This window comes from Chroicocephalus ridibundus, chromosome 13 (assembly GCF_963924245.1).
Source record: "Chroicocephalus ridibundus chromosome 13, bChrRid1.1, whole genome shotgun sequence".
Taxonomy (NCBI): domain Eukaryota; kingdom Metazoa; phylum Chordata; class Aves; order Charadriiformes; family Laridae; genus Chroicocephalus; species Chroicocephalus ridibundus.
This window is the reverse complement of record NC_086296.1, coordinates 6,596,468-6,618,087: the sequence shown is the minus strand read 5'-3', so window position 1 is coordinate 6,618,087 and position 21,620 is coordinate 6,596,468. Positions and strand designations below refer to the sequence as shown.

General features: G+C 38.5%; 1 protein-coding gene across 1 annotated transcript in view; it reads right to left on the bottom strand.

Annotated features, from left to right (window-relative positions):
- The window catches only part of AACS (acetoacetyl-CoA synthetase), a 43,498-nt gene that overhangs the window by 9,466 nt on the left and 12,412 nt on the right, over positions 1-21,620 (bottom strand). The window contains exons 5-12 of the mRNA XM_063351257.1: positions 14,219-14,316; positions 10,351-10,465; positions 9,711-9,792; positions 8,871-9,018; positions 4,621-4,701; positions 3,359-3,483; positions 656-720; positions 356-478 (exon numbers count right to left, since the gene is read on the bottom strand). Of these exons, the coding sequence (XP_063207327.1) occupies positions 356-478; positions 656-720; positions 3,359-3,483; positions 4,621-4,701; positions 8,871-9,018; positions 9,711-9,792; positions 10,351-10,465; positions 14,219-14,316 (837 nt within the window). The remainder of the gene's footprint in view (positions 1-355; positions 479-655; positions 721-3,358; positions 3,484-4,620; positions 4,702-8,870; positions 9,019-9,710; positions 9,793-10,350; positions 10,466-14,218; positions 14,317-21,620) is intronic.

Sequence of the window (21,620 nt, the reverse complement as noted above, 5' to 3'; positions counted from 1 at the left end):
TATTTGCAGAACAGTATGTTCCATAGGTTAATAGACTCTTTTCTTGATCTCACCCTGCTACCCCTAAGGACAGCCAGTCAAAATAAATGATCCTGCTTAAAAAAAAGCTAAAACCCAAAACATTAACCATGTCAGAAACATTCCACCTAAAAGCCTTTGAGTGTACAAGCTTCATTATGGCACACTGAATTATGCAGAAAATCTCTGCACTAAGATGACAATTAATTCCAGTTTAACTATAACCAAGCCTGAATGATCCAAGGCTTAAGCTTCCGAAATATACAACAGGAGACAAGAAGGAAACACACAGGCAATGAACAGAATTAGTGAGGTGCACACAGCCTAAAAGCATCACCTGAAATGGATCCCAGGAGGACACTGCTTTTTATGTGTTTGTAGACATACTCATAGCTTTGAGATTTGAGCGGTGATCCTGTAGACAGTATAGTGTGGAGTGTTTGGAGATTGTGTGTTTCACCTTGAAGAGTAAGAAATAAAAAAATAGGTTAAGGTAGAATTTTTACAAGAATTTGTTAACTATTTGTAACTACAATCCAGAATAATTACAGAAAGGACTTTGTGATAAGATAGAGAGTCAGATCCTGGAAAGGCAGGAGGGAGAATAGAAGGGATTCAATAGCTTTTTGAAGCTTACATGGTTTTAAGTTTTTCTCTTCTAGCACAGCCAGCCACTTTGCCCCCGTTCCAAGTATGGTGATCCTAGAGGGGAAAAAAGTTTAGATGTTTTGCATATTTAAATATGCTAAAATTCTAAAGACCTGCAATTCCCACTGCAGTAAGCAGAGGCTGTTAGACACTCTATACTTTGATTAGACAAGCAATGCAGTCTCAAAGCTTTCCAGTGCAAGGCACATCCTTTTGAGCAACAAAAACTAGTCAGATCACATGTCATTTCTACAGCTTTGAAACTTGTAATTCTATCTTTAAATATTAAGCAAAGCTTTCCCACCTTGTGGAAAATGTTTGCTTTCATTTACAGTAATTCGTAACTGTAGAACATGCCAAAGACATCACAAAATGTTATAACATTACTTCATTAATGGGCCATAATTACTACTAAGATGTTTAACACTAAAGTGCTGCCCTGTTACACCTACATATAAAAATTTTGCCATTTCAGGGCATAGGTCAACAAAGAATACTTCACTCCGAAGACAGCAAACAGTGATTTTCTCTTAGATACCTGTTTAGTTTCCACTAATGAGAGTCTGAGTTGCAGATGCCTAACTGAACATGAAATTGGCCTAGCTAACTAAACAATTGATTTCTGCCCTTGTAAAAGGTGTATTTAGAGCTCTCCAGTACAACATAATTAAAACTTTAAACGAAGTCTGTACCCCTCTCCCTACTCTATCGATGGAAGTGCTAGTTTAATGTTTCTGCTGACTTTCAGGAAACGCTCTTCCCTGCCGTCTGCTAAATCATTTTAGATTACAGCAATAAACTCACTCAAGAAAACATCTGGAGACAGATAAGGGTACGGGATACAGCCTGAGTGCACAGAACATGGGCAATATATACACATCAGTAGAAGTTACAATAAGATCCTGCTTTCTTTGCTTTTATTCCAGAGGCAAGATGGAAGTCAGAACAGCTCTTGAGATAATAGTTTCAGACATGGAGAGAGGCCTGTTTCAACGCTATTGAAGGGGATGTCTTCCTTTGCCATTTCAGTGGATGACAGTTACTGAGAGGCTGTCACCTCTTGGGTAGGGACAGGGACAGGCTATTTGCACACACATGCAGGTGCATAGAACAATTTATCAGGTGCATGGGAACAGCACAGCAAGAGCCCACAGAAGTATACTGCTCCTCCAGTTATGCACCACAATCATGGGAACTATTTTTATTCTTGTGTAGTTTCTCCTTCCACGCTTCAAATTATCACTTATTTTAAGTTCGAATACATAATGCTTCTCTGTTTATTTTTAAGCTCTTTGACACTTCCTCTACAGCACATGTAGAGCTTAGTCTCCCATTATTCCCTTCCAAATGACATATAATTGATGGATGGTGACTAAATACAGTTCACTTGAGCAGAATCTTTAACTGATGTCCACTTAAGTAATTCTTGTCATGTAGTACAAGATATCTTGATGCTACTATAAGAATATGCTATCTGAAGGAAGGTATGGTACATCTTCAGAGAAGTAAGGTAGGTTTAACATGTTGAAGCCTTTTTTTAATATGTAACATATGAGTGAGTTGGGAACAGACTGCGTTATGAAGTACCACACAGATGGCCACCACTTTTAGCACCAGATTACAGAAGTGAGACATGCAGACACATTTCAGTTATCTTCACTTACTTTTGGCATGTAGAAATAACGCTTAAAAATAAGCTGTGTTGTTTGTCAATTCTAAATTTTTTGCCTGTTGTTCTACTGGGGCTTTTTTTGGGGGGTGCGGAGCGTCTTAAGCTTGTGGTTTTGTTTTGTGGTTTGGGGTTTTTTGCTGCAAGCATTCTGACTAGGCATTAACCTTCCATTCTAAAGCCAGAGACAAACACTCGGTCTTTAGATGTTACACATCAGAGTGAACTTTAAATTATTCATTATCAAGAGTCAGAAAGCGAATCTTTTGGCATCCACTTTCCACCACAAATTAATTCTAATTATCAATTAAAAATTACACTAATTTTACCAGTAATATAACTCCGATCTACTCCTTACATCCAGTTAGCAAAATAGGAAAGTTGCAACAAAATAAAATCAAAGTTTAACCAGTGTACAAAGCTAAATACCACCACAGGAGTTTACAGCTGTTTATTCAATAACTGCCATTTCTCTAGGCTTCGAGAGAGGGCACTGCAAGCATTTTTAGGGACAAAGAACTGTGTAAAACAATTAACAAACAGCTTGACAGAGAGAATTAGACATTATAGATTAAAAAGCAAAATATGAAAATATAAGCAACCCTGCTGAGCCTTTCCAGTCAATTTATGTCTTTAAGTCAAAGTGCCATATTGAGTCTTAGGTTGAGCTGCTTGAAATAAAGGATTCTTATTTTCTAAGTTCTGAGTGTGCTGAGAAATTACTCTTCAGATTGCTCCCAATTACTGCCTTTTGAAAAGGCTGCTCTTGAAAAACTGACTATTGAACCCAAATTCTTTGTTTGCCTGGAATCCAAATACATGACTCAAATTTGAAACAATCAGCTTTATCTCTTCTGCTCTCTCACAGACTGTTTTAGTACAAAACTTTACAAAGTAGTTCCACTCAAGGCTAAGCCAAAAGATAAACTATGCTATGCTACATACTGGTTCCTGACCAATGCAATGCAGTCATTGGAACACGAGCAAAGGCCATTAGGCTTCCATTTAATGTTGCTTACATACCCCAGTCTGTCAGTCAAGTCCCAGAGTACATTTGGTGATGGAATTAGTGGAGATCCATCATACAGGACTACTGAAGCTCCTGTGGCAAGTGCAGTCACTAACCAATTCCACATCATCCAGCCAGTCTGGAAAAAAAGAAGGTATCTACATTAGTTTCTAACTCTTTCAGCTAGCTGCCTGCTTTCCTGGCAGCTCTATCACAGGATCAGGAGTGTTTCTTGCTGTCATATTATGGTAGAGGAGCTACAAGCAACTAGAAAATGATGGACAAGTGTAGATTTTGGAAGAATCATCTGGACCAAAGCACGCTCCCTGCCCTCATACAAGAGGTGCCATCTTCCTCTCCACTCTCCTTGCCTGCAGTTTTCCTGCTTTAAGAAACTGTTAAACCAGCACCTAAGTTTATGCCCATCTCTACTGATTGCACCTAATTGTATTATTTAGAAATCAGAAAATAAGGCCGGAGCACTGTATCCTCTCACCTGTCCCAAGACTGACTCAGTTACATGTTTCTAATGAACATCCGTCTAACTTATCCTTACAAATACCCAATGAGACAGGGATTCCATACCTCCCTATACACAAACCTTTAAAGCATGAGTTAAGAGACAGGACACCCTTGGGACACAGTAGTTATAACAACTCCTCCATGGAGATATTACAAACTGATTAGTAGTGTTAAAGTTCAAAAGGAACTCATAAGGAAAACGTTAGCCTTCTCAAACCATTAGAGTAATAGAAGTTTACTAGAATAGTTTTCCGATGTTATTATCTAAAAATAGATTACCACAACATTAGAAAAAAGCCACCACATAACTGAACTCCTACATAGATCAGTTTTATTCCCTTTCTTTTACTAAACTTAAAGTTGTACAGATTCTTTCCTCCTCACCAAAACAAAGAGACATAACAGAAATTCTCATCTTCAATATGGTCCATCCTTGCATGATGCAGGAAGGTGGAGCCTGTTTTGCAGGTCATATTGATGAGGCACTTAGATCAATAAACTTAAGAGGCCGTAAAAATCAATCCATTTTCCTCACTAATTAGATCAGAAACATTTAACATGGCTTTGACCTTTCATCAGAAAGGTCCCTCTTGCATTTTGTTATTCCACCTGGTTTTTTTAAAACTCATTTCAGTAGTTCAATCCCTTGCAGAACAAGAATTAAAAATACACAAAAATGTACTTGTAGGAAAAGCCCTCCTATCTTTATAAGAAAAATGAAGTTTTTAAAAATGCCTTAATAAGCCACACTTGCCGTTGTATAGTACATAATAATGTCATTGCTGGTCATGTTGCCATGAAGAATGTGTTCTTTCAGATGCTGTATTAGTGTACCCTGAAAAAAAAGACATAGTGAAAGAAAAAAAAGTAAGTTCACATAAGCGAAAAGAAAACTCTGACAGCACATTAAGACTTCAAAAAAGCCTAATGTTGTCAATCCTTTGCAGGATGTACTCCAGGATTACAGACAAGTATTTCCTTTTAACCACAGCTGAAGTAAATCCCAGGGCCTATCTGCAGCAGCAGCAATTGCATTCTCCATTTTCTCACACAACTTTTCAGCCTCCCTCATTAAACCTCAGCAATTCCCACTGCACATCATTTGTAATCCACGGAATAAATAACTTCCTTCATTTCCAACTCTGCCCAGCCATCAGAGTTGCAGAGTACTCTATGCAGGCTATAATTTTAACAGCATGCTTTTACCAGTCAGACTTTCCAAAATAAGCCCTTTGACAGAGTTTCATTTTCAGTATATCCAGGCAACCGGGAAGAACGAAGGGCCTAGGGCTGCTATAAAACTGCTGCAGTTTATACATAAACACTATTATCCAAACTATCTTATCTAGTAACATCTAGGAGACAAAAGACCTAACTACACACATCTCTTGTAAACACTGAAGTGACTAGCAATGTGAAAAATCTCACTGCTCAAAGCATTAATATTAACAATAACATAGTTAAATATATTACTTCCTTTTTTCTTTTGGTGGAAATGCCATTGAAGTACTTTTCTGATCATCATTAAAGCATAACTTGTTAGAATAAATAAATCTACAAACTACTTCACTAAGTCACTTCACTGCAGTGACAAATTAGTATGGTTGATTTTAAAATAAAGATGGGTTTTGCATTTATACAAGGAGTTATAGTGGAACTATTAAGAGCCTCATAAGCATGAAACAAGATTTATGCTGAAAGAAAATAGATTACAGATAAACATTTTAAATGAAAAAGGAGAGTCATAAAACTGGCACATGCTTCGGGAGAGGAGGCAGAAAACATTAAATAAAAATAAAGGAGTAAATCTTATTTTCTCTTTGCAACTCAAAAGAAGCAAGTCTGAATTCACCTGCTCACATTTGGATACACTAAACTGTCACAATGCTGCCACCTAGCTACAGCTACCATTGTCTACATTTAAATTTTTAAAAAAGCCTCAGGATTTAGAAATACTGTGGCAAACTTAACTGTTAAGGCTGCCAAAAGAATTGCAGGTGTTAACATAACTATTCCATTTATAGAAGTAAGCACATTGCCTCTGCAGAACAATCTGAAAGAGCCAAAGTAGTGAAATTAGAAGTCAAATTCAATTTAAATAAACATTAGCTTTCTTTTTTCTCCGTTTAGTTGTTGCTATTCTACAGTTTTGGAAAAAAAAGGGAGGGTTCTTTTGGCAATGACTTTGGGTAGAGGCTATGAACTATTCCCCTGCAAAAAACTGGTAACTCTCAGTCTGGAAACAAAGGTATTGTGGTAGAAGGCATAGCTCTAGCTCTTCTAAAGAGCTAATGGCCCAAGATGCCCTCTCAAGTTTATTTATAGGACTTCTATGACCCCCAAAACAAATCTTAAGGATTTAGTATTTCATGACACAGGCCCGGCAGCTGCTAAAAACTTACTGGTCTGCTTGTCTTCATTGGGCTTAACATACAGCTGATGAAGTGCTGAGCATCTGGAGTGTCAAAAACCCAGCAGGCACTGCTGCTCCTGAGCCACACCATGGGCACCCAAGGGAGAGGTGCTAAGCAGTTACACAGCTGAGAGAGAGCAGCTCCTCAGGGCTGCTGGCTCTGGTCTCAAACCAGCAGTGGTCCCTACACAGCACTCGGTCTGAGCATGGAAAATCCTCGCAGCAATTTGCCTACAGTTAACACAAGAGCCCTGTAGCAGCACAGCTACTTAAACCCGGGTCTTACTGAGTCTTTACAATAGGTAAAAATGAACTGATTATAATTTTACCCCCCAAAAATTCTCTCCTTGGATGGGAATATGGAACAACTGAAAAGGTGCCTGTATGAATAGGGTAAGAAGCAGAACCAGCATTTTTAGAACTTCAGAATAACAATTGCTTGCTAATGTTTTTCAATAACCCTCCAAATGTCTTTCTGTGGCATACCCAATTGTTCAATACGATACAGTTTTGCCTCCAAGACCAGAAAAATCTTACTCCCTCTGAGGTACTACTTTTTAAAATCATCAACTATGACTTGACTTCATTTTCATTACTTACATGTGTTATTTTCCTGTGTCAAGAAAAGAGAATGTGCAGAGAAAACAGAACAGAAACATACTGCAGAATTAAAGAGAGTTGTGAATCTGAAATAAGCTGCCTATTAGCATCTGTAAGATCAGTACTATAAAAAAACAGCATTGAACTGCACTGCAAATAAAATAATTGAAGCGTCTTTACTGAAATATCATCTCTTCTTGCACTTTTAACTATCAAAACCAAACTTCAGTTAATCTGAGGCTGGAGAAGTGAGACAAAGACCACAGGCTAATTCTGCTTTTGTTGAAATCAGTGAAAATCCTATTAATTACAGTGGAAACAAGATTAAGCCAAGAGAAAACAGAGGAACCCAATCAAGTGTGCAGAGGACATTTAAGAATTTCTTTGCATGGGTTTTATTGTAAGCCCTATTCGAACCGAGACACACAAAGCATGCACACCAAGAAAGCCTCAATTTGATTTTAGGCCAGACATGTTGGCACCAGAACTTTGGAAAAAAAGTCACCCCGCAACACAGGAACTACAGAACTGCGCAGCGGGAACACAGAATCCCTGTAAATAACATATCTATTCAACAAACCATCACATTCTGTCCCCCAGTTTGGTCTGTGCCTAAACTCCAAGGTAACTCTGTATGAACTGAAGAGATGATCCTGATGGAGAGCAGAGGCATGAGATTAAGGGCAAGCTAAGCAGCCATACAGATAACATGGGAAGAGAAAGAACTTTGCAAAGAGTCCTGCTGCATGATCTACAACTGTGTTTTTCATCTCCCTACTGTTTATCACACATTGCTGAACAAAACGCCTGTCCTGGTTTTGCTAATCCATCTTTGCAACCAGTCTAAAGCCAGCACAGCTTCAAAATAGCTGTCAAACTTCAAAATACACCTCCTTCTTTCTTCTTCACAAACATAAGATTTGTGTCCCAAAAAGACCATTTTATGTCACATGCTGCCTGGTACGATCTCCTATTGATAACACCCAAAGCAGAGTGTTTACAGGCAGCATGGGGTTTGTCTTATAGGCAAATCCTCCAGTCCTGGCCATCAGAGAGGAGAGAATGTACACACTATGGGCATAGCAGAGTGATCCTGCCCTCAGGCTACCTAGACAACTCTACATCCAGTCTCACAAGACGCTCATCCTGACTTTCAGAGCAAATAGCAGAAACAACGGAGTTTGGCTAATAGTTGAGCAGTTCAATTTATACAAGTTGGTACAAATGCACTAGGCAACACGTCCTGCCTGCCTTAAGGTGAAAAAGCCCTGCCTTTTATTAAGGACTATACTAACAGCAGAGTTAAACGCTGTGGCTGCTGGAGTCTCTTCCTGACCTTTAATAAACTGATTAGAACAACTTTTAGAACATGAATAGTAAGTGGAAAGCATGTGAGCAGAAATGATTTTAGCAGTAACATTGTATATATCTTTAGTCACAACAAGACATTGCCTAAAGCAAAACTTCCAAACAAAGCAAAACCTACACCCGAAGAGATGCTAACCGCCTGGCTTCCTTCCTTAAAAAAGGATCAATGAGGATGACATGCTCTGAATTGATAAATGTAGGGAGTAAAGTTTAAGGTAAAAAAAATTCTAGATAATAACTGCAAGCTCCCTATGAGCCTCAACTTGACAGTGGCCAAAAATCAGTTCCAAGCACCCAATTCAAGTGCTTTGGCCTTTCTTCTATAAGAACCAGTTGGGCCAGTTCTACTAGTGCTTTTGTGACAGACACCCAGTTCCCAGGAAACAGCTGAAATCCTCAAGAGGTCTCCAAACCAGTCTCCCAACCAAATTATTTTATATTCTTATTAATCCATATTTGCTTTCAAACAGTCACTTACAAAAAGAAAGTTTAATTGCAAGTTACTGCAAAACTGTGAGCAATCAGTTCTTCCTTAAAGTACTTTATCATATGATACTGTTAAAGGAAAAATGTAACCCGGGTAGTTAAATATAGATAGTGCAGCTCCAGGAGGGAAGACATACCCCTGCCGAATGAACCATGCATTTCGGTGCCCCTGTTGTGCCTGACGAATACATGATAAAGAGAGGATGACTGAAAGGCAGCTGCTCAAACTCCAGCTGGGGGGCCTGGTCTCCTTTCCCAGTAGCAAGGAAGTCTTCTAAAAAGACACTGCATAAGAGGAGAATAAAAGAATATTTCACTTTTTTTTTTTGAAAGCATTACCCCAGCCCATATATAAGATTACCTCTGTAACTAATAGTTCTTTTACAATAAACTACATACTCAAACTATATATACATAATTTTTATTCCTAGTCTTTTACTCTGTTTGAATTGCTAGTTGGTTCGTCTCCTTTTTCGGTTTTAAAATAAAGCATTAGTATAATATTGAGATGTAACAACAAAAATCAAGATGAAAAATCCACACCTATGATGAGCTGCCAACCTTAACAGCTCAAAGCAGACTGGAACAATCTGACCCTCAACACAAAGTCTGGAACTCAACCATTTCCAAATGGTATCTAACATCCACAATCCAGACCAGTAAATAAGCAAAACAAATTTTCTCTTAAAATGTCACTTAAGTTGTTAATTGTTCATTTCTGGAAGCCACTTTCTTCTCCCTGCTATATACCATTGAATTTTGCCTTCATTTGAGAACCATTAATATCAACAGTGGTTTTTGTATGTTGCTGCAGACGTTTTGCTTCTACTTCTGTTTTCAGTATGAAGTTGGACTCACATTAGGAAATTTGGCTAAATCCTAGCTTTTGCAAGTTTAAAAGGTCAGGCAGTTTCAATAGTTATCAGTATCCATCTCATCCCTAGTTACGACAGACACAGCTCAGAAGCTCCCATTACCTGTTTGGGATCTTAGAAATATCTATGGTTTCTTTTGATGAGACATATGGAATCACCACCACTTTTTTTATATCTGGAAGCCCTAGAAGAAAGAAGAAAAATATTTCTTACATTGTTACATAAACCCAAGGTCTCTTCTGTCTGATTGAATCATACAGTGTAAAGCACTAAGAGAAATAATTCTGAGGCACCAAGTATTGGATATAGTTTTAAATGTTAAGAACCCCAAGAAGACTAAATTGTTACCTAAGATACAATTTCCTCAATATTGCCAGCTTTTTAAAAATACATGTGTAAATCTGCAAGCTTTAGTGCTGTAATACCCCTTAATTTGTCTTCAGCAGCACTTCACTTGGGCTTAAAAAAACCTAATATCATCAGTCCCTTTTCCCCCACTTATACTGCCAACTAATTCATGAGGATATATTTAAGCTAAGCTAAAAAAGACTGTTAAAATTACATAAAAGACTGGTTAGTTTTTACTCAAATCAGTTCTGCAATTCTAAGTGGCCACAGAGGTACTGTAAAGGAGGAAGGACAGTGACAAGCAGTCAGAAGTGTCACTTTTAGTGGCAGTGCAGGCTTTAAGTGCTCACAGAACTACAGCATAAATACAACTAGATGGCATGCAGTGAAATACCTTTTACCACACTAAGCAGCTTTTCCAAGTGGTTATGTTCTTTGCCATTGTATATAACAGCTTCAACAGAGAAGATGAGCTTAGGCTGAATTTGGGAAAATCTGTCCAGCACACCCTAGGGACAAAGAGAAAGGCAAGTTAAAAAAATGAAATTAATTGCTACAGTAGGAAAACCAACTGAATGCTAAAGGCAAGTCTCAATTCAAGCAAGGAATAAGGACAGGAATTAGCAGGAAAATTGTTAAAAAGTTGCCTGCTTGTCTTTTACTCACCCAAGATCTTCAAAGCACGATGGGTTTGTAACAACCTATTTCATGACCCCCAAATATATCAACCCAATAACAAAGAGAAGATCACCACGGATCACAGAACATTGTTCACTGAGGGATCAAGTTCACAAAGCTGTCCGAGCAGTTAAAAATTCACCTTGATAATCAGACTTACGAACTCATCTAAAGAGGATAAGCACATAACTGATGTGAGCAGGCGTTAGGCACTCCATTTACCTGAAGGGCCACACGACTCCTGTCTGCATCTGCCAGCAAGTGCTCTATATGCCCCTGTAAACTCCCCCCAGTGCTGCTTTGACAATGTACCAGTGGTCTGGTAGTCTGCATGGGGGCAAAACTGGAAAACACTGGTGTTCTGGAAGATGCATTTATCATATGGCAAGGTGGCACTTCACATGAAGTCACAGCTTTGTTCTGCTACAATTAACAAAGGGAACTGTACCACTGATTTTTATTGGAACAACTAGATATTTAAAAACACACATATATACCACTGACAAAAGGCTACCACAGCTCTTTTAGAGCCTCTGGGGTAGGACACATTCAAATGCTACGTTTTGAGGTGTTCTCCAGCTTACACTGTTTTCAGGAATTTACCACAGCTATTATCACACTTGAAAGAAAAACCCTTCTGGCATTTCTTCTGTTTTGTTTTTTTTTTTTTTCCCTCAGGTACACACATGCAGCAGCTTACCAAAAAATGGATCTTTTTGTATTCAACAGCCAGAAGCAAATCCTTTTAGCAAAAGCTCTCAGCACACAGTAATGTTCATCCCTCTCTAGCCACATTACTTGAAACATTAAGAACAAGATTACTCAATACTACAAAATTGTCAGCTAGCTGTTCAAGAAAAATCTCCTAAGTCTTGTTGCAAAAAGTCAGGCTTCAGTCATGTGCTTATTCTACCCAGCATTCTTTACTCTTCTGTCTTCTGCTTTGTTCTCTACTTTGCAACAAGAGACAAGTTATTACCACATCAAAAGACTGATGCAAAAACATCACAATCAACTAATCTTTATTAAATTCCTCCTTTCCAAGCTCCGCAGGTCAGGGCTACAAGAAAACCAATGGCAAAAATACAGAGGTCCTGTCCTGACAGCTTCTCCATGTTATTTTTTTCAGGAAAGTTCACTGAGCACCACAGGTAAGGTACAGGGATATGACTAAATATAAACATGCAGCTGTCTCCACTGAATATGTCACTTAACAGCTTTCTCTCCTATGACCCAAAGATCACTAGAATCCGTTTCAGTGGCAGAAGAGGTTTTCAAGAAGCCCCTAATGCATTAGCTAACAAACTCAGAAGTGGATGTTTAAGGTACTCTAAGGCAGCATGAAATAAAATTTCCTACTCTTAGGTTGTGTTATCATACCTATTTCTTTGTACCATTTTCAAAGAACAGACCAAGCAGCCAAATTACACACAGCGTGTGTATGTATACACATTCATGCTGAGCACAGAGCATACATACCCCATATCCACGCTGCCTGATGTTTAAAAATTAAGACCAATGAGGGAACTAAGGGCACCCGAACAGAAGAATCAAATCTGATCAGAAGTGTGAATCAGAAACAGAGATGACTACAATTCTCAGGGTTTTACTAATCCTGCTAACACACCCAGTTGGATTCATTAGCACTGGCAGGATCAAATCCCACAGGGCAGCCTGGTGTGATACAAAGGGAATACAAACAGATGGAACATGTAATTGCTACACTGGAACTTTAATCCAACCAGATGGCACAGCAAGGAATTGCTTTCATAAAAAGCTCAGGTATAAGAGATATGGCCTGTTCCATTTGATGAGCCTCAAATCCTGTACTAAAAATTGTGCAGGACCCCATGAATGGAGCCGCGCTGACTTTGCTAGAGCTCCCCAAAGGCTTCTCACACAGTTTTCAGAGCAAAGCCTCTTTTTAAATTTACACATCCAACAATTTCTTATGCACAGGCTGCAAAGAACCACTTTCCTATTAAGTAAATGGATAACAGGGCCTAGAGAAATTAAGCAAAAGCTGCCAAGAGTGGCATTCTGCGTGGGAGGGAGCTCACTGGTTCTCTGACAGCAGACTTCCTGAACGCTTGTGAAGTCTTTGGATGTATGGCATTCAGAGCCCGCAGTGTGTAGGCCGTTCTGAGAAGTGACATTTCTAAGCTTCACAAAACATGTATACACAATTGGATTTGAAGTGTTGAAAACGCTCCACTATTTCCCAAAACACAAACAAAGAAAATCTTCATTTATGTTAACAGGACTAACGCAACTGCACAGAAGGAGGAATATCTTTTCCTTAGGGTGGAAGCCAACATCCCTGGGGACCTCTGCTGACCTCCCTCAAGATTTTAGGGTTTGAATTCATGCCAACACATGTTGCCAAGCTAAAGGAGAATAAATGATATCAAGAGCACTGCTGCTCCAAGGCTAAATTTCATTATAAAAAACTATCACAAAAACTAAACAAAGCTGGGCACTGAAAATAACAGCACATCAGCATGGACAGAAAACACCAGTACTCTGTAACACAAGCAAAATGAACAATCTTCCCCCAGATGAGAGATCAAATCACACTGCAAAGAAAATACTCCATACTGTCATTTTCTGAGCAAGCAGAAAATATTTGTAGAACAGATTGATCATTACACGCTGTAATGATTTTTTTAATCATTTTTTCCTAATGATACACCAAGTATAAAAAAGTGGAATGCTGCTGCCCTCTAGCGCTAATCCTGAGATGACAGTTCCCTACATTTAACCAGCTACTGGGATTAAATACTGAGATTGAGGGTGTATACTACCTAAATCTTTGGTATTTTCTGTGTTCTGCAATGCACAAACAGTACATTCTCCAAATGCTTTCATGCTAACTTTGAGAAAGAAGAAAGGCTCAACACTCCATTTTAGAAGTCATTTGTATCTGTTGCTACTTATGACACATGCTAAAGATTTCCCAAAGAAAGCAGAATATATTCCCAGGGCTTCCAGGGCACATTGTAACATCTCTTTGGATATTACAATAGTTTTTACCATATTTTACACACAGCATTTATTCCTACATTAAAAAGGAGTTAAACAGGTTAGTGATATTAGCCTGAAATTCCTGACTTGCTGGCAAACAAAGCCTTCTGGAAAAAACCAACTGGGGTGTTGCTCAGTTTACCCACAGAGGTGGCAGAGGAAGGGACTTAGGCAAAGAAACTAGAGTGTGGCTAAACAACACACAGAAAGATATGGGAAGAAAAGGCCAAGCCCCAGACAATTCTGTTGCACTGCTGCTCATTTGCACATTTAATATAATAAAAGCTCATCAAGACTATGGATTCCACCTGAAAATATCCCAACAGGGAGCTAGCTAATGATACTTAAGTTGCTATACTGATGAACTGACAACTGAAAGCATGGGTTTACATTCAGTTTGTGGTAGCTAGAAGAACCCACCATCTGGTGTACTTGATTGTGCCAGGAGGTGGCAGTAAGACTAAAGTGAACAGAATCTATCCACCACTTAAATTTATCACCCTTCACATTTGTCTGAAACAAATGATAGCTTTTCTGGAACATGCAACAAGGCTACTCACGTTAATGCCAAAGTCTGGTGATGTTGAACTCCAGATAGCACCAATACTTGCAGCAGCCAGCATTGCTTCCACCGCATGAATGCTGTTTGGTAAGTAACCTATAGCAGAATTTGAATGGTTAGAGGTGGAAGAAAAATAAAAAAATATCAAATCTTACAGTAAATATAATGTGGATGATAAAAAGTTTAAACAGATAACAACCTGAGAAATCCTTGACTGAAGCATCCTTTAAAGTTTTCTACACAAGCACAATGTCCTCTTTCAAAGTCAAATCAGTTACACGTGGAATTTGAAATAATTCAGTTTATAAAAATAGTTGTATCAGTTCTTATATCTACAAGGTTATTCCCAGTTCACAAATATTTCTGCTTATGAGACACTCAGGATAAGAAGGCAGCAAGCTGAAAAGAACTGTGAGTAAATTTGTGGATTGAATAGGGTACATAGAGACTAAAACAGCACCACGCAAGGTAATAGAGCAGGTCTGTAGAAACAGCCATTAGAGAAGGAACAACTACCTGCAAGGAAAGATTATAAATACTCACTTCAAAAGCAGAGATTCAGCATCACAAAACTAAACATTGTCTACTAGACACTGCCATAATCTTAAACACAAACAAGCAAAACCAGTGTCTCAGCCAATAATGGACTAATACAGTGGGACAAGCCCTGCAACACTCCCACACAAATACAGCTCTTCAGGTTTATCTCATTAGCTTGCAGCAACATTTCAAGGTTTAATTCAATTTATCAAGGCATACAGAAGAAATTAGTGTCAAGAAATTTAGCTTTTCAGTGGGCTTGATTTGAGCAACTCTCCAAAAGGTGCTGGGTGGCCAAGACTGACTCTCAACTGATCAGAATGCAGCACACAAATGAAAACATGCAACGGAAATTCACAGACTCCACTAGAGTACATCGATGATCTGGAGTTTCAGATCGTCCTTCTTAAGCAACCAAAAAGTTGGCCAAGTACTTTAAAAAAGGCACATGACAGGCCTAACTGCAGTACTTGGACATCTAATTACAATTCAGTGTTTGAAAGCAAACTTAAATAGCATTAGAAATGCCTTCCAACCCGTTTAACAATAGCGGTGAGCACTGACAGATCTTGGAATGCAGGACAAGTTGCAGGTGCTCCCCAAGTATCTACCAGACAAAGACTTAATAGTGCCAGGCACTTTTCAAAGAAAGATTTTTATGGATGTAGTTTTCAGGCCAGGAACTAAGATCACAGATATTAGTAGCATTTTCTGTTACCTTAACTTTATCAAGTAGGAGGGTACCAAGCTTGATTTTCACCAGTTTGTCTACACATCTTGAAGAAAATCTATCCTTTTAAAGTCTACTTTTTACAAAGTTGACAAAGTAAGTCTTAATTTAAACTGAGCTTTTTCTTCACAGTTCAATAACTAGCGAAATCAGTTCCTTAAACTGATGACTTCACTTAATCTGTAAACCACTGTGCTTTTGGAAGTATCAACTTTGAGAACAGCATTATGATTTAAGCCTAACAATCTCTAAAAAAAACACAACTGTGAATAAAAACCTAATACCATGTTAAGATATAAGTTACTCCCTAGAACTGCCTACAGTTTGTGGTGTTTTGTTCAGTGAAGTTGTTAAGTACACGAAGCACAACAAAACCTCAAACCCATCAAGGCATTGGTTATTTTGCTATTTTTCCCTTACGGTCAAAGTTTATGATAGAAAGTACAGTATCCTAAAATTGTCATCATTTTTCCTTTAAGAGAAGTCTTCCTCCCTGAACAATAATTTGAAATATATGAACCAGAACAGGCTAAAATATCATTTTGTGTGATGGAAGCAGTTTTTTTTAATTGATGCCAAATATTCCCACTGAGCATTTCTTGAATGGGATTATCGGGGACCAGAGTGCCATGAAAACTGAAAGATGTCTCTTTGTGCTTTGAAGCGGTTATTACCTTGCCACAGCTTACAAGTATCAGCTCTATTATAAATTCTCCTTTTCACCACTCCTACCAAAAGCCCTCAAGGCAAGAACACAAGTGTCTGCTTATTATTGTGAGCCAGGCAATTAAATCATTACTTGCATTTGTCAGTTGGCTTTGAGGTGATGTTTGAGGATATCAGCCAAAACTGCCAAAAGGTATGAAACATGCAAGGCAACTTACTCAGCATTTCTGTATCTTTACCCAACCAATGCAGGCAGGCAGCCTGCTCACTGGGATTTTCATGTATTTGTCATAATCCCCAATACCAGGTATAATAAATAAAAATATGGTTCTGTTCTGGAAAGAGATCCTCCAAACACAGCAATGGAAGAACTCATGTTGCTTTTTAACAGCTCCCAACTCTAGATGATAAAAAACTACTTCTTCTGACAGTCTTTCAGATAAAAAAAATGGATTCTCAGAAATAAAAATCCTTTTTCTCACATCAGAGATTCTGCAAACCAATTACAGCAACTGCCATGTATGTAAAACCCCCTGCATTTGACTGTGCCCCTTGAGATACCAGCTGATTCCTCGAAGCATTCAGTAGGCTGACAGAGGTCATAAGTGTCTAAAACTCGGTGAGCAAAAGTGCTGCTGACAAAGAGGATGAAAAATCCAACTTTTTTAGCTGGATTCACATCAAGGGTCACAGACCTATGTACAGAAGCCCTGTACCACAGAAGAATAATAGTAGAGCTGCTTTAAATATCCACCATATGTTTGTTCACATATTTAACTAAAGTCTCCATGTTCCTTGATGCAATATTTCAGCTAAGGATCAAAACCAGCATTTGTCAAAATGGGTATAGCCTACAGAAGGTACTTCTCTATCTTAACTTACCCCTTTTGTGAAGCTGGTAAGGAAGGTGGAAACTACCTTCTGTTACTAGAAAGAGAAGGATCTTAATACCCTCTTTGGGTTAGCTAGAAAGCAACTGAACAGTGGGCTCAAAACACAGGAGCTGGGAACCCAGCAACTAGGAATTCAGAGTATGACATGCCAAGGGTCCTAGCAGCACTCCTCCTGACTCATATCTATGTATAAAATCTCCATAAGGACAAAGAAATAAAAACTTCACTTTGACATACAACCTGTGATAAATCTCTAAGCAGGACAAGTGACATCTTAAAAACATTGTATGGATTATTTTTTTTTTTTGAGGCACTTACAGAGCCTGATCTGCTCAAGACAGCATTTGCTGTCAGCTGCTATTTACTTAATCTAGCATACACTGAGATTAAATTTAGATTTGCTCATTTACACTACAGTACTTTACCAACAGAATAGGTGAAAACTATAGTCCAAAGATTTCTGGTATCATCATGCTAGAAACTCTGCCTAAAGCCTCATTTCTCAAGAGTGCTGAGAACACATTCCCTGCATCTAATGGCTTCATAAAGTAGAATAAATGTGTACTTGGAAACAGAGGCATCAAAACATTCGTACCCACCTGAACAAAAAAAGATACCCCACAAACTTGGACCCTGCACAAAATATTTAGTTCAAGCCTTGAAAGAATGCATCAAGAGGAAGGAAAGTAGGGAGCTGCAACTGAAATATCCTCTCACTGGCTTACACTATTGATCTACACCAGCTCCCAAACAGAAAAGACAACTCAAAGCTGGACAATTTCTCTTTTTGATGTTAATATATCATTTCATACTCCTGTAGGACTCTGAAGTGGTCATCCTGCCTAATGTTACTGTGGCCTGAGACTATTAGTAACATGGTAATCTTCTTACAAAGCTAGCTTTAAAACCCACGTAAGCAACTAGGGTTAATACAGTTACTATAGATAAAATACCAGCTTTAAACAATGCAATTCATTGATGTTTTGTTGAGGATTTTTTTGTGCGAACACATGGGGAAGATCAGTTTGTTTTTAACTGCTGACTTGCAGTAGAACAAAGCTGGCTATAGGGATATAATAGAAGCAACCTATCCAGAGATGAAAAACACAGATACTCCCTGTTTTATTTTATTCCCGCTGCTGTCATTGTTATTTGCCAAGCAGGTGGCCAGTGGCAGACCACAAGTACTTCATATGTGGATTTGTGTAGCTTGCATCAAGTATCCTACCTATTTTTTCCAACTGTTCAAGCATCATTGACAGTATTGCAAGATATCTTTAGAAGATATGTGTTTCACTGCATATCTGCTTCCATTATGTTTACTATTAAGTGCTATCTCCTTAGTGATGGAAAGGGAACACTAGGATGAAATCAAGCTGAAAAAGTGCTGACATTGCTGCTTGTCCACCCACACTCACCCACCTCCAAACTTTAACATACTATTACTGTCATGACGCAACCATAAATTGTATTGAACAAAGTAGGGGATATGTTAAGTATAATGAAAAGTTAAAGTAGTCTTGTCTTAGAAGCAGTAAAGCATGAAGAGGAAATTCACAAGAAGAAAACAATGTTAATAGTCTTGTGTATAGTTCTAACAGCTCAAGATTTTAAGTGATTTCAAGAGAAAAAGACAAAGGGCATCAGAACCTGGCAGCCTGACTAAGTGCTAGCCAACTATGATAAAATTAATGAAAATCTCCCTTCTATTTAAAAGCTGATTTTTCAGAAGCAGTAAAACCATGCCCTGTATTACTGCAATAAACCACATGAAGCAGCACCTTCCCTTCTGCCATGTGCTATAAATTTTGGAACAAATCAGGTCCCAGTATATTTTTGGCAAGCTTTGGAGAGCCTGATCTTTGGTACCACAAGTGGGTGTATGACTCAAACTTCCCCACCCAACACTTAACATCTCTCCCCCATTTCAATTTGGGATTTGGAGAACAGCCTGCAGCCTCAACCTCTGACTGTGATGCCACATTTCAGCTCTTCCAAGAGCTGCCAATATCCTCTGGCATAGGAGAGAAACATATGAAAGAAGTTGAGACACAATTTAAATATATATCTCTCTCTCTAAATAGCTGGACTGCTGTTAAAAATCCCATTGATGTCTTTCACAGGGAAGTTCTCCTTGGATATGGGCTGCTTAGATACAAGGCAAAGCAATCTGTCAGAGCCAGAAGTCTAGGGCTGGGGGGCACAAGGGAAGGGAAGGAGGGGGAAATGTTCAACAGCTCAACTGATGAGAACTGATACAGGTTCATCTGACAAGATTACAAGGCAAAGAGTCTCACCAGCCAGGGTAAGAGGGCAGAGAGGTAAAAAAAAGTATGTGAGAAATTGCCTATAAGAAAAAAGCACATGAAGACTCTGGATAATTTAAAAAGCTCTATCTGAGCCCAAAAAACATACCATGATTTTTAAGGAAACAAAGACGTTGCCTAGATTCATTAATCTTTTCTGCTATAAAAAGTAAAGGGCTTTGTAAGGACTCCAAGCACAATGCAAGCTTGATTCCACAAATAAGCTATAACTGCTCGTAAATACATGTTTAAGCAATTGAAATGGCCAAGGGCCCCAGCACAGATACTCCATACCTACCGCAGCTGGGCAGAAAGTATCTGCTTCGGAACTGCCAGACAGGAAACTTTTGCTCAGAAAATGCACAAAGAGGCCAAGGGAAAAGAGAGCTGCAGCTTACTCAAATGATGAGAGCTTAACTTCAGAGACAGTTTTTTTCATTATGTTTTCAATCGATTTGTTTCCTTTTTCATTTGTTTTGCCATTTATTTTTTTTTAAATAACACTAACACCACCAGATAGCCAGAGACTGCAATTTGTGCCTCCTCTTAGAAATCATAAAAATCCTTCTTCCAGGCTTCCCACTGGAGTCAACACATTTTTTTTCTCTCCCAAGAACAGGGCAAAGTGCACAGTTAAAACCCTACCCTTTCTGTGGAAGGAAGCCCTGACATTAAGGATGAATCTTCAAGAGAAACTTGGAATTGCTACCTTCTGCAAGCATATAAAACACCTGTATAAATAAAGACGGGTAGTATTTAAAGCATACTATTTTATTTATACAATCTTATTTGTTTTAAATTATCAACTATGTTTTTTTATTTAAAAAAAGAGGTGAGCCAGCTCTAAAACAAACAAGATTCAGGAGTCAGCCAGCCTCCAATTGTACTAAGCAAAATACTGTCATTAATTAAGAGGGACCGTTACTGAAATTTATAATAGCATTATTAGCACCACTGACTACAACTAGATTTCAATAGCACCTTTTCCCCAGCTACAGGGCACATTTCCCCTGCATAGTATACCTTAGTAAGAACTGCTCATGAGACAAGCACAAACCAGCATCATATTTTGTGTTCTTTTCCCAAACATCGTATTTCTAAGTTGTTTTGATTAGAGGAGTTAAGCAGTGTTATCAGGTTGCGAACAGGACTTTAATTCGCACCATAAAACACTAAACAATCTCCTGTAGATAAAATTCTTTGCTTTTAATTCAGAATGAGTGTTCCCATTAAACATGACTGCACCTGGTCATACTTAAGCATCAGCATTACATCATTACCCTAGTGAGCAATATTTTCTTCTCAGAGATTAAAACCCTCACATTTAGCATCAGGCACCAATATGCAAAGTCTGAAAAATGGACTTTAACCTGAGAATTAGGGCAGCAGCAAAGAGGTACTCACAGGAACACACCAAAGCTACAGCTGTTGCTACTCACAAGTTTACAGCTACAGTCCTCCCTCAGCATAGTGTGTTTACACACACTGTTTTCATTCACACAAATTAGGAAAACATATCCAGTAATTACTCTTCTGTGTTGTCCATCACTTTCCCACACCACATTGCATCATATTTTGGGATCTGAAACTGGTACAGAACAGCCCTTTTGCCACTTACGCATGACATCTAATCCTTCAGTTTAGCATAACCAGCAATACACATGGAAGAACCGATTTGAGCCCTGTTACAACTTTTTTACTTGCTTATAAAGCAATAAAGAATAGTGTATGAAATCCTCACAAGCAGTCTACAAAACAGAGCATTTCAATTTGTTTTGTACACATCAGGAGAAATTCCATTGCAAAAGTCAAAAGAGTGCATTCAGTGTGTTTCACAATGACAAACAACGTTTACAGAAAGCATTAAAAGGGGTCAAAAACCTGACTTTGATTGGTTTCATGATGTCCAAGTGTTCAGTTATATGCATAATTAGACATTGTTTTGCCAATATCTTTGGAGCAACTTTTTAAAATACACACAACCCACTTTTACCATTTGATGTGCACAGAAGACAGGTAATAAGAAACATTACACGAAGTTCTAAATACTCAGACTTTGTAGGCTCTAAGTTTTCCTGTTCATTAGTTTGGTTTTAGGCAAAGGCTGTTGCTGCTTAACAAGTTGTCAGGTATCAGTGTGACAGTGTTAGGACTGAAAATGGAGGCAAGATTAGAACATCTTAACTTTTTAACCTTTATTCAGACAAACCTTCCTGACTTTGCTGGATGGTTCATACCCAATTAAGGATTTAGCTCTAATTCTAT